This window comes from Gopherus evgoodei, chromosome 4, assembly GCF_007399415.2.
Source record: "Gopherus evgoodei ecotype Sinaloan lineage chromosome 4, rGopEvg1_v1.p, whole genome shotgun sequence".
NCBI lineage: Eukaryota > Metazoa > Chordata > Testudines > Testudinidae > Gopherus > Gopherus evgoodei.
Genome location: NC_044325.1, coordinates 12031067 through 12044724, shown reverse-complemented (window position 1 = coordinate 12044724; position 13658 = coordinate 12031067). Strand labels below are relative to the sequence as shown.

The window sequence follows — 13658 nt, the reverse complement described above, 5'->3', positions numbered from 1 at the left end:
GATTGCAAAGGTGAACTCGACCTTTTGTAACTGCAAAGCTTGTGAGGATTTTGCTAAAGGAACTTTGTTGGTGTTAATTTGGCTTGTTAGAGGATGTCATTATTTTCATATCTTTTCCCCCTTCTGATCACTCCTACATTTGTGAAAGAGTTAGGGGGCACTGGAAGTCATTGTTAATGTTTTAAAGAACTAGGATGTCTAAATTACATTTTACTATGGAGTACATATTTACCATATGCTGCACTATATAATTTACTTAGCGAAAACTACGAGTTGTAGAGTTTAGTTATTCTGAAGATTACATTTCTCTTCAGTTAATAATGTTTACCGAATATAATAAAGAACTATATTTAAGGAAAATGTCTATTTTTAAACTAGCGACGCTGACAAATATTTAAACATTTTCTTTCCATATTTATTGCGATTTTCATTTAATACTATTACAAACTTGTGTTTTTTAAACCATTAAACTTTTTTTCCTTAGAGTATTCTCTCATTTCTTTTCTAATTCAAATATAAGATTAGCCATTCTTTATAGCATAGAATTTGATTTTGGAATTGCAAAGATCTACTTTTTTCCAATATTTATTGAGCATTTTGTTGTTTTATACATATACTTTTATACATACACAGACACTTCTATATATAATATATATACAGCACACTTTTCCTGAATAAAATGTGAACATCTTCCCCATCTGCATCCTCCCCATCTCCTAACCTTTTAATATTTTTTAGAAATTTTCATTTACACTTTCTAAAAAGTCCGTTTAAAAAAAAGACCCTGGGAGATTTTTCCTACTAAGGCTTGGAAAGTTTGAATTTATATTTAAAAAATAAAAAAAAAATTGCAATAATTCACTGTACTTTAACAATTAAATCCAGCAATTTAACATGGTGGATTTGTAAACATAAAGCTTGCAACAAATGAAAGTCTCCTATGCACTGATAGATCAAAACCAAGTTATAAATCTAAACCCTACATTCTGAATCACATTCCAAAATGTAAATACACACACAAGCATGCAGCTACATATTTTTACAGAAGCAATTACAAAGAAATCTTATCTGACTCCACTAAGTCAGAAATGCACACAATACTGTTCTTCTCTGTTGTGCCCTCTGCTGGATAAAGTACACAAGGCAAGTAATATTATTTCCCATTAATTTTTGGCATCATCACTCTGCATCTGCTTTCGGAATGCAAAGCGTGAAATCTGTAGTAGCAGGTTTAATATTTGATCCAGCCAAAAATATTTTTGCTACAAGGACTTACCTTTGGTAGTTTTTTTCTCCTGCCCTGCTTTGTTTCTTTGCTATCCAGCCTTGTTCACTGTCCAAACGAAAAGATCTGCCACCAGACTCAGTACGTGGCAGGAATAATTTCATGCTGTGCAAAATTTATTTAATTTCACATCCTGTAAGAATAATCACTTAGCATAATGCCAATTTAAATATATTTCTATCCGCAAATGCTAATGAAACCGCAAAATCCCAAACCATCTTTGGAAAGAATTATGGTATTTAGGGGTCACCCACTCTTCCCAAACGCAGTCTCTCTCAATAACCTGCGGCTGCAGGAAGAATTAAAATGAACTAAAAAATGTAACTGTTATTTAAAAAAAATTAAAACCTCGAAGATATAGTAAGATCCCCAGAGTTCTGGTGTTTCTAAATAGTATGTTTCCTTTATATACATTATCAAAGACAAATGCCCTGATGTGGAAGCACTTATGCAAGTGTTTAACTTTACTCATGTCAGTAGTTCCCTGAAGTCAATGGAACTTACTCATTTGAGAAAGGTTAATTGTGAGCATCAGCATTTCCAGGATTGGAGCATTACAGTAGCTTACTCCCTTGCATGCTGCAGAGGACAGGAACCAGAGGACCAAACAAGGTTAGATTATCAGAATCCTACAACAGAAAAGTTCATTACTATGGTGACAACATCAGGCATAACAGAGAGGGATGAGAGAACCATGTACACAATAAACAGTATTTAGATAGTAAATCTGAGTAGTACTAAGCAGTTTGTTTTCTATTCTAGTAAAATAGGTGAATATCTACACCAGTATTGCTAGGAGTTCAGTAAAGTCATAGTACCTTTTAAAGCATAGACAGCATATTATGAGTGGAGTAAAAAAGGATTTTAATTAAGATCTACTTTACTATGGCTATTACCTGCCCTGATGTAATAATCTTGCTAGACATTGGATACGACTTTTAGTGTTTTTTAAGGAAAATATTCTAAAGCCACACATTGTCACAGACTCAGATTTACTACACAAATTTGTTAGATCGGCACAGTGGGTTTTGTACTGTAGTTTTCCTGGCAGAAAAACAAAACAACAACTGAGGTTAAACTTTAACCAGTTGATTTTTCCATAATAGGAAGTCTAAATAGGAAATACGCAGAGAGAGAAGTAATAGGACAACTGAAGAAAAGAACGTGTACATGCATAATGAAAAGTTTCAAAGCAAATCTTAGGAAAAAACAAAGCAAAACCCTGAACAAGTCAGATCATCCCAACATATCACTGTAATGTGCTGTTCTACCTTTAGAGCCCACATTCTGAAGTCTCTCACAAAAGGGAGAGATGCTTGCATGGATTTACTGAAACAATCTCTTTATTTAAAACCAGAATAACTGGTGTTTCAAACTGTCTCAGCTGTAAAAAATGGGCTTTTCCTACCAAAACCAAACGGAATTCTTCAAAAGAGTTTAAGTGTGGAATTGACTAATCATGGTAATGCAACTGATCAGTTTCCAAGAATCAGGTTATGAATGTATGGTTTTTAAAATACATTTTCCCTGCTTCTGAACCGCATCTTTAAATCTGTCTGCAAAGTGTTTTTCTGCATGCTGGCAAGAAATAATTCCATATAAAAATGTTTTATGAATTACCTTATTTCTCCTGCATTTTAAAATGCAATGACATCACAAGCCTACACCATAATATCTGGGATGACCTTTATGTTCCTCACTGCCACCAACCATCTTATTCTTCCCCATGCAAAAATGTATGTGGGTAAAACACTAGAGCAAATGAAGAGGAGTCATGAATCGCAGATTCACTGATGATCAGTATATTCATATCTATAGATCAGACAATTTGGCAGCAATACAAAAAGCAAAGCTTCAAGATAAGCCCTGTGTTATATTAGGGAAACAAGATTCTTTGGCATAAAAAACCACCAATAGAACACATTTGAACCACAATCTCAGCTGATGTAAACTGAGGCAGATCCTTCTCTTCATCTTTGGTTGCTCTCATTTTTAAACAAGTTTTTACTGAAATGTCAAGTTTCTGCATGCAACAAAAAAGTCAAGACACATTAAGATATCCTTTCAGGAGTAGCTATGAACAGTAAAGGGGCTACCTTTTCCTCAAACCTCAATTATAAAGGGCTTTTACATTAAGGGATGTGCTACATGAATTCCTGAATCAAAGTCCAAATTAAAAAAAGTAATAATAATACAACCCCCCCCCCCAAAATGTACCAAATAAGGTTACAGGTGTGTGGAGGGGGCCGGGGGAGAGGAGCTACCTCTCTTTTATTTGTTTTCAAGGTTCTCAAAGTTTAGCAGGTTGTTCATACATTTGATCTGCAGCGTTCTCGTGATTCACCCCTAAATATCTTGTGGCATATTTAAGAGCATTCGAAGGCTTTAGAAAGAAAGACCATACTGTGAGGTTGTTCGGATTTGTGTATTGTTTTCCATTCTCTTTGAATCTTAGTAACTCAGCTTTAACCAAATGGCTCCTGATTGTAGAAAATTAGGTCATGCAATTCACTTTAATTTTATTTTAAATTATTTATGTCATCTAAGGACACCAACCAGACTGGACACCAACGTTAAAAGTCTGTAATGCCACTGACTTGCCATTAATATGGAGTTTTGAGAGTAGTAAACTTTCCAGATCTGCATTCAAAGGGGTGGAGTCTGGAACTTGCAAATAGTCACTATTTTGAGAATGGCATTTAGTAATTCTTTTACATCAATAAATCTTGCCCGAAGATTGTATGCTGGTTTATTGTAAAGGGATGAGAAATTAAAAAATAAAAAATCTTACTACAGAATTGCAAAGCCACATTTCCTGTGGAAAACTCATAGCTTATATACGCATCCAGGTAGGAACATTGCTCTGTGATTGCTGCTCGAATTAGACTTGCCATGCAGATCCAAATTAAACAGACTTTTAGAGGGTACTGACAATGATGTCTTCATTTGATATCATGATCACTGCAGAAGCTTTAGCTGCATGTTTGCTCATGTAATGATGTGCCAAGATCTTGTCCTTTAAATGTTCCCAGAATTCCCTGGAAACATGACTCATTCATTTGTGAGTACAGGCTTTAGAGCTGTTTTGCATTTGTGACAAGTGTCAGGATGAGCAATATGGACAATCCTCTCCCAGCATCTCTTAGTGGGTGCTGCAGTTAACCAGATGACTTAAAGCAAGCCAGCAACTCATCAGGACTTTTTTGTTCAGATCTAAGCTTGTAAATACCATCCTTAAGGCTGAAGCCTAGTCTGGTAAATTTCCAAAACACACAAGTTAAGTAGTGAAAATCAGAGAAAGGGTTTTGTGCCATAATGCGTGACTCTGAGGTCTTTCGGGCTATGCTGGACCATGACATTTTTAGTATAAGCATAAAAGCATTCTGAGACATGCAAACAGTTATTTTTTGTTTCACTTGCCAAGGGAGGAAAACACACAAATTAATTCTATATTTAACACAATCTCTGTTTAAATAAAATTTTGGTTTACAGTAAAAACACCGAAGTGCCTACAGTTATGGATTGGTGGATTCAACCCCTTTTTGTGTGTTTAGGGCAGTGGGTCTCAACCAGGGGCATGCGTATCCCTAGGGGTATGCAGAGTAGGGTGACCAGATGTCCTGATTTTATAGAGACGGTACCAATTTTGGGGTTTTTCCTTATATAGGCTCCTATTACCCCCCACCCCATCCCAATTTTTCACATTTGCTGTCTGGTCACCCTAACGCAGAGATCCTCTGGGAGTGCATCTAGATATTTGCTTAGTTTTACAACAGTCTACATAAAAAGCACTAGTGAAGTCAGTAAAACTAAAATTTCATATAAACAATCACTTGTTTATACTGCTCTGTACACTATACACTGAAATTTAAGTGCAATATTTGTATTCTAATTGATTCATTTTATAATTATATGGTAAAAATGAGCAAGTCAGCAGTTTTTCCAGTAATATTGTGCTGTGACACTTTTGTATTTTTATGTCTGATTTTGTAAGCAAGTAGTTTTTAAATGAGGTGAAAGTAGGGGGTACACAAGACAAACCAGACTCCTGAAAGGGGTACAGTGGTCTGGAAAGGTAAAGAGCCACTGGTTTAATGAGATATCACAGTTGTTAGATATGGTGCAATATCCCAGGATGAAAATCATCACTGGGCAGATGGAAACTATGCAGTATCATTACACTTCATGTACTGTATAAATAATTTCAAATGATTGATATCAACTTTTCCACCCTATAAAACAGGGGTAGGAAACCTGCAGCACGCGAGCTGATTTACAGTGGCACTCACACTGCCCGGGTCCTGGCCACCAGTCCGGGGGGCTCTGCATTTTAATTTAATTTTAAATGAAGCTTCTTAAACATTTTTAAAACCTTATTTACTTTCCATACACCAATAGTTTAGTTATATATTATAGACTTCTAGAAAGAGACCTTCTAAAAATGTTAAAATGTATTACTGGCACGCGAAACCTTAAATTGGAGTGAATAAATGAAGACTCGGCACACCACTTCTGAAAGGTTGCCGAACATCACTCCCTGGCCTGTGGAGAACAGCTTCCAGGGAAGTGTGTTGTTTTGAATGGGTAGGTGTTTCTATCGCATACATGGGTATTTAATGGTGATGCAGACACGCAAAATCCAACTCAATCTCAGGAAAGAATATCTTCCTGTTAGGATTCTGGCGCCACGATTATTTTATAAGCAGTGAATGTATGCAGTGTAAGCACAGACCAATTGCTTGCTTAACATTTTACACTGCACTGAACCCCAACAGGTTTGGTTTTGTTTTAAGGTAAACCAAGCATTTTTTGGTTCCTCCCTGTGGAGAAGTTACTTTCAAGTCAGTGAAATTTCTTGGCCCATGATTAAAAGTCTTTGCCAATTAGGACTCAACAACCTCAATTCATTTTTTCTGGTTCAAGATGAGCAGGAGCCTAATAAGGCTGTGATAAAAGGGCAAAAGGCACCGAGAGCCAAAAGGGGATTAATGAGCTCCTCCATTTATTTGTCTTACTAACAGCTGAACTGTTACAACTATTGACACTCTTCAAAAGGTTCCGCTCTGAACCCTACCCAGACGCTGCAGGCTCCAATGGACATCTTCAAATCCAGAGAATGGAGGGGCAAGAGCTTCCCCTGTGTGATGCCAAAACCAACAAAGCCCCACGGATCAGGTAATGAAACTTCAGCTTTTCCTCCTTTGAGATTTATTTACTGGCAGCTGACAAGGGGCAAATTCAGCTCGAATTGTGTAGTCAAGGCCCTGTCAAGCCTTTAGAGGCACCCTTGTCTTGAAGCACCTTCATGACTGGCATTTCACTCAAAAGCCCTCGGCACTGGTCCTTAACAGCTTATGACATCACAAAGGACACTCCAGACAGATGCCTACATGGCATCCTGCAGCATTTTAAAAGAGAATTAGTGGTTTTAATTATGGTCGTAGTCTGAAAAGGAACCATGCAAGCTCCACAGGAGACCTTTGATCAGACCCTTTTGCTAATACAATGCCACGGAACTGTGACTATTCCTAGTAAGGGGCCTTTTCTTGCTGAATGACTCACCAGTGATCTTTGAATGCAGACAAGCTCCTACCCCTCCCTCTTCATTAGTGAGCATTTCTATACAGAGGCCTATATAGTGCTTGGAGTCTAGGAGCTATACAATTGGGGGGAAAAGAATCCCTACAGATTCTGGCCTCTACTTAGGAAGTGCTGAAGGACTCTGAGTGACTTTATTCATTAAAACAGGTTGCTATTAATTAACTGTCATAATAAAATAAAGAACTATTATTTGCATTTCTTAGTGCACTCCCTTCAGTAATATGTATAAAAGATGCTTGTAACAGAAATGAATTTATAAGAGAAACCCTCAGAAGTCTCCTTTTTTCCATTTAGGCAGCAGGAGTCTGGCTAATTATTAGGACCAGTTCTGCAAGAGAACAAATAGAGGTAAAACACACATATGAAAGTAATTAGGAAAATGCAAAATCCTGTTTACTTGGCAACCGATTTGTGCAACTGAGACTAACGAAGACTATATCAGCTTTGCTGGTTTGATAAACTTAAGGGTGCCACCTAAGAGGAGCCGATAAAAATTAAACTTCTGCCAGCATCTCTGAGCATTGCCGTTTAGCATGTAGGCTTTGAAATGTTCTCAGAACAATTGCTTTGAGTAAAAGTAACAGCAGACCTAATCCAAATGGTTTCACTGAACGGAAAATCTTGAATCTTCTGTTGCTTCCAAAGTTTTACCTTCACAGTCTGATGACAGTGATATTTTTCACCTCTAAATACACACACGATCTCTCTCTATCTACCTACAACATGTGTATTGGGGAATAGATAATGCAGGGAAATTCCCTCCTGACCCCTTAAAATAGCTGTTTGCTAGCTTCACATTTCCAATAATTTTCCAGCCAGGGAATGTATTTTTCTGGGAGAGAATTCTTCTCTGGTTTGTGTTGCTACTTACTAAAATAGAGATGACACATTATTTTAATCAGATCATAGCTGAAATGTCTTTGCGTGGCTCTGCATTTTCCCCAAGTAGGCTTTAGAATCTACAAAGGCTTCAAATTATTTCAGGACGCTGCAGCTAAGAAGGGGCATCTAATCAATGTAGAAATTGCCTAACCATATTTACCTGAACGGATTGTGATTAATATAGGGAACAAAGGCAATCCAAAAACCGGGGCGCCTAATGTCATCCACTGTGCTGAAGGACTGATCAAGAGAAGGGAGAAGAACGCTCATTTTAAAAGGCTGGTATGCAGGGATGTATGATACACTGTAGTTTTATATGAATGCTTTACTTATATAGTAATTGACAAAATGGAAGGGTACTATCAACCTGAAATCTAGTCAATTGCAAAACAATGAGTTAAAATACACCTGAGGACTTGTCTAGAAGAAGCCTTAGCTCGTGGCAAGCTGAGGTGTAAATCAACCCCATGTCATGCATCCAGTGTCTGCTATACGCTAAAAGCTCCCTCCTCCCATGTCAAAGTGAGGTAGATCAAAGCGGAACAAAGGGAACACAGATCAAAGGAAATTTTTAGTGCACAGTAGCAGGGCCCACATGGATACTCGGCGCATTTAGCACCCCAACATGCTCACAACTAAGTTTTCGTGCAGACAAGCTCTGAGTCACCCTGGCAATTTTTGTGGTTTTATAACCACAAGTTCCCATTCTTCTCAGTGTTTGCAAATCGCCCACCACAAACATCGAGCGACTGACTATTCAAAACGTGCTGCCAAATGTGCACAGTAACCAAAATGGAAAGAAAGAGAGGAAAATATTTTTCTCTAATATTGTAACGGAACAACCGGAGAGTGAGAATTTTCAGATAGAAGTGTGATCTGTAAGTACTCAGTGTCCACTTAAGCCTCCATGGAATGGAATGAAGCTGTTTCATTGAAAAACACAGACCCTACATATGAAGAATATCTGAGAAATATCAGGGCTGGTGCGTGGAGTAACAGTCCAGAATCAGATATGCACAGACAGATGTATTACATATAGAATATATATATATATATATATATATATATATATATGTGTGTATATGTGAGGGGGGAAATTCATATAATAAATTGCAGAGCCATGTGATAAACCTATGGTGCACCTTGACCATTTCTCCTGCACTCTGCTCACTGTACAATCTCCACTTATTCTAAGGTTCCAAACCCCAAGGTAGCTTTGATCAGTGGTTACTGAAAAAAAAAAAATTCAACCTGCCACATAAATGTTTCCTCTTTCTCCCCCCAAAATTACCTCCACCAAGATTCCATCGTGGGCCAACGATAGCGTCTCTAAATCTAAAAATATCTCAAGGGCCTGCAGGGCTAGAAACGGGAATTTATAATCACTGGGAAGGTAAAATTCCTACCTTGCCAGTGGAGGCCCAGCACTCAGTTTTAGCCCTTGAAGGACCAAAGAAAAAGGAATCAAAATCAGTAACAAAATAAAATATAGAACAGGTTTTTTAGGTCATTTTTTGACAATTCTGTTGGTCCCTTGAGCCTGACACACTTGGCTCTACAGGAAAGACAAAAAATAGTTCAGCTAAAATGCTCTAAAACATTTCTAAAACTATTCTTTGTAGCATCTGTAACATCTACAGGATGTGTGAAAGTGTCGTGAGGTATAAAGGTTTTACCAGCACTCTTTCTGGATAACTTGTGTAACTGAACCATGGTTTCACCCACTATGAATAATGATCCTACGTCCCAAACACCCACACGCTCTCTCTAATGGCAGTGTGTAATACTGTACACAAAAAAATACAAAATAGGGATATTTTATATAGCTGGAACGCGACAACAGAAGGAACTTTTTGTAGGAAATGAATTTTATATATTTATGAGGCAATTATACATATCAAATAAAATCAATGGACGTATTTTCACACACAGTATTTTGGACTTCCTCACTTTTTTATTTTTTTAAACATAGTGCTTAATTTGGTAACCAATTTTTTTCTATACAAATCAATGTCAAATGTGCGCTGGCTATCAGAACTCTTCATCTGGCAACAGCAAAAGAAAGAACAGTGCTACGTTTCCATCCAGGCGACCACTTGATTTCCTTCCACTATCAGTTCTGTTGTATTTAAAAAACCTTCTCACGTTGTTAATAATGGATTCAATTTTACCTCCCGACTTCAGAATTTTAACACTTCAGAAAGCAGGTCCACAAATGGGTTCTATACAGCTTGCCGCTCCAGATTTTTTTTCATTTTTCTCAGCCCCTGCAGCTCTTTCTTCAGGTGTTTTACAGCCTGCAAAATATCTGCTCGCTGGGGATCATCCTCTGCTTTCTCCGTATAGAGGAGGAAATGTTTAACAGTTTCAGATAACAACATTTCAGGGTCCACATCCATCTTATGGAGACGCAGCATCCTTTCGCAAGCTATCGCATAGTTTTTATGCCAATTGACTGGGTGGTTTTTATGTGAATTGATGATTTCCTTGTATGACTAAAAAATAAATAAAATATAAAGCACACACATTTCTCTCTTTAGTGGCTTTCCCAGAATTGTATAGAGTTAAGAAAACAGACACGATAAACATTATTTTGACGGCCAAAATCTAGAATGGCACGTCTGTGAAATCAATCTAGTAGTAATGCAGAGAATTATGAGTTGGAATAGCACTAGGTGGCAAAAATATGTCATTTACTAGCACTGCTAAGTTTTTTTAAAACGCTGCAAATGAATGATATAATCCCATTCCATGACATAATACTCTTCCCTGAGAGAGTTGTTATCCTACGGAAAAGAGATTCAATTGTAACGCATGGAAAGACATTTACCCAATAGTTCAGAAGATCGGGACATCTTAAAGAGGACCTAAGCAGTCCATTGACTTCAATGGGACCATTCACATGCTCAAAAGTTAGGCACGTGCTTAAGAATCTGCCTGAAGAGGGGACGATTCAAACTTCAAAATGCTACACAGTAGGGAACAACTTAAGAAAACTATTAATGGTTCATCTGTTGGGCTAAGACCTTCCTCATCTCTACCAATGGAGATTATTAGTTTTGTTACTGTGTATCATTTAATACCTTTACCCATCAGGTACTACCAATTAATGAGCCACTAATGAGGTCACAGCTAATATTTCTAGTGGTGTGAAGTGCAGCACAACTTATTTCCAGAAGGAAGATTTTAGAATGTTTTATTTGCTGGTCCAGCACTGTGGCACAGCTATGCATGGACATGGGAGCTACAGTGCTCAACTGGCATGGGTTAGGAGTAGCTCATTCTACAAAACAAGGTGCGAGCTAGATCGTTTCTAGCATCACCTTTATTTGCTAACCGAATGACCATCCAGACAGGCTGCTGCAATTGTCTGGGGCAGACTTTTAAAGGGGGAAACAGGACTGGGTAAAATCCCTGAACAATCCCCTTTCAATTTGTTATAGACTTGGATTGGATGAACAAGAACACATCCAGCACTCATGCTATCTAGCTATGTATACATGCCCTGGGCCTTGCTATGGTATCAGAGCACTAGAGATAGCTCACCAACAACAACAAAAAAAGGAAAAACGGAGAGAGAAAGTTACCTACATTGTATGCAAAGGTATAAAGTTGGGATTTTATATCTGGAGACACGCTAGCAGTTTCTGCAAGGTCAAAGATAAAGAAGGCAGTTTTCATCCTAGAAAACAGAATAAACTCTGTCAAGACAATTATAACAACATTAGGTACTTGGTCCTGCTAGTGAAGGCAGGGGGCTGGACTCAATGACCTTTCAAGGTCCCTTCCAGTTCTAGGAGATAGGTACATCTCCAATTATTATTATTATTATTAATTTATTTAATAATTTTTTTAATACAACTAGGTCACTTCACATTAAGCAAAACCTTCAATATTGTCTCATGGAAGATACATCCCCAAAAGCCTGTTATAATGGTATATGAAAGCCCATCTCTTCTCCACTTGAAAGTTTACTGTGGATTACATTTGACACAAATAGAGTGAGAAAATATATCTCCAAACTATACTCTCCTTCATCGAGACATTTTCAGCAAAATCCACATTTCTGCAGGAGCTAGTCAACAGAATTCACTCCGTTCTAACCATTTCATCAAGCTGATGTACAATCCATAGGATGCAGGGAATTTTCCTGTTAGGCAAGTCTTCCTCTAGACAGTTATTTTTTTCTGAGGGGGAAATATTTCACTTTGCGGCAAAGCAACACCCGCTATTACAGCACCCACTTTGACATGCGTTCTGTGGCAACAAATTGAAATCATTAGCCGTGGGTTGCTGGGAAGTGAAGGGAACCTCACCTGGCTTGCCACATCTCTTCATTTGCTACAGCTTCCCATGATGATGGATCAAACCTAAAAAACAATTCAAGTAAAATTCAACCACACCGCCTACAGCACTGCATTTTATCCATTGGACTCCACGCATATCACCCACTGCACGATCATCTTGCACTCTATGACAAAACCCCTTCCCCTCCAACTTCTCAGGTTATAAATCACCTAAGCAGAAGGAATGTGGCCATGAAGCCTAGGGCACAGCAGCAAGGAATTCAGAATGAACCTGCTCCTGGATAAACCTTATTTTTCTCTCTAGATATAATCTCTTGCTGCTCCTTTTTTACGCCTCACAGCATGCTGACCATCCTGAGGCTGGGCGGCTTGATATAAGCACCCTTTATAGCTCTGTTTGTGATGCTTTGGGAGTTAGATAAGTCATGTCCTTAATACTCTTGGCCCCTGTGAAAAAGGAAAAGAACATCTGAGGCCAGTGAGTCACCAAACTGGCCCATGTCACATAGTTTTAACACTGTAATATAAATAGCATCTTTCTTTCAAGCAGGCACTACTGAGATTATAATCTTACACTTTAAAACACCCGACTCTTTTGTTATTAAATTGGGGAACAGAAGTTGTAATTCAGCATTGCACTTAAGCATATGCTGAAATGCCGTTGACTTCCCTGGGATTTAAACATGTGCTTAAGTGGTCCACTGAATAGAGATGGACTTAAGGACATGCGCTTTAGTGCTTCGATAGTGAGGGGCCTTTGTGCTCTTGAAGACAAGGGATCACAGCGCTGACTATAACCGGAAAAGGCTTTATAAGCCCCTACCGAGTTGTGTGGTTGCCCCTCAATTTCAACTTAACGTGCCAACAAATCTATAGTTATGAAGTACCTCACCAGTCCTAAAGATCCTCACTAGCCCATTCCCAAACCTCTCATAGAGACACGATTAATCCCGGAGAGTGGTACCACACTCACCATGGTGGAGGAAAACTGATGATGCCTCTAAGCTAATTTTCACTCCTAACCTCATCAGTGTTTGAGCCTAGCTCTCTGAAGGAGAACTGCTAAGTGAATTAACACTGCAACACACAGCTCCCCCACTGTTTATGCTGGTGGCAGCGGACTAATTAACCGGAAGACCCAGCACAGAGTCCCTCTTGATTTACAAGGCCAAGAAAGACAAATAAGATTTGAAACAGTCGCGCTTCATACCTTCCATAGTCTTCAGTCCAGTTATAGATACTCCTTGTAAGACGTAACCACTCTCCTGGGTTAAAAGCAGTTCCTGAAGAAACCAATTTGTCACAGGAACCCCATGGCCAAAGTGAATAGCTTTTTCTCCAAGTTGAGTCCCCTTCGTTAAGTCCTATGCACGCAAATGCTTCCTTACTGTCAAAAAACAGAGACCTCGTTATTTGTAAATGCTTTCAGCGTTCTAGTTTTCACTGCGTTACTCACCACTACAGTGGAAAACAGCTCCTCCCGAGTGTCAACAAGTACAAAGCATGGCATCGGGGACAATGCACAGGCAGTGAACTGGGAGAAGATCTGAAACCAGTGTTCAGTGAGTATGTGCTATTTGGGA

At 38.5% G+C, this 13658-nt stretch overlaps 1 protein-coding gene across 12 annotated transcripts in view; it reads right to left on the bottom strand.

The window, feature by feature from the left end:
- Nucleotides 1-9615: 9615 nt before the first annotated feature.
- The window catches only part of TMEM260 (transmembrane protein 260), a 50890-nt gene continuing 46847 nt past the window's right edge, over nucleotides 9616-13658 (bottom strand). For all 12 annotated transcript variants that reach the window (XM_030562982.1, XM_030562983.1, XM_030562985.1 and 9 more), the window contains 4 exons: nucleotides 13286-13462; nucleotides 12085-12138; nucleotides 11360-11450; nucleotides 9616-10263 (listed from right to left, as the gene is read on the bottom strand). In XM_030562982.1, the coding sequence (XP_030418842.1) occupies nucleotides 9991-10263; nucleotides 11360-11450; nucleotides 12085-12138; nucleotides 13286-13462 (595 nt within the window). In that variant the 3' untranslated portion in view covers nucleotides 9616-9990. The remainder of the gene's footprint in view (nucleotides 10264-11359; nucleotides 11451-12084; nucleotides 12139-13285; nucleotides 13463-13658) is intronic.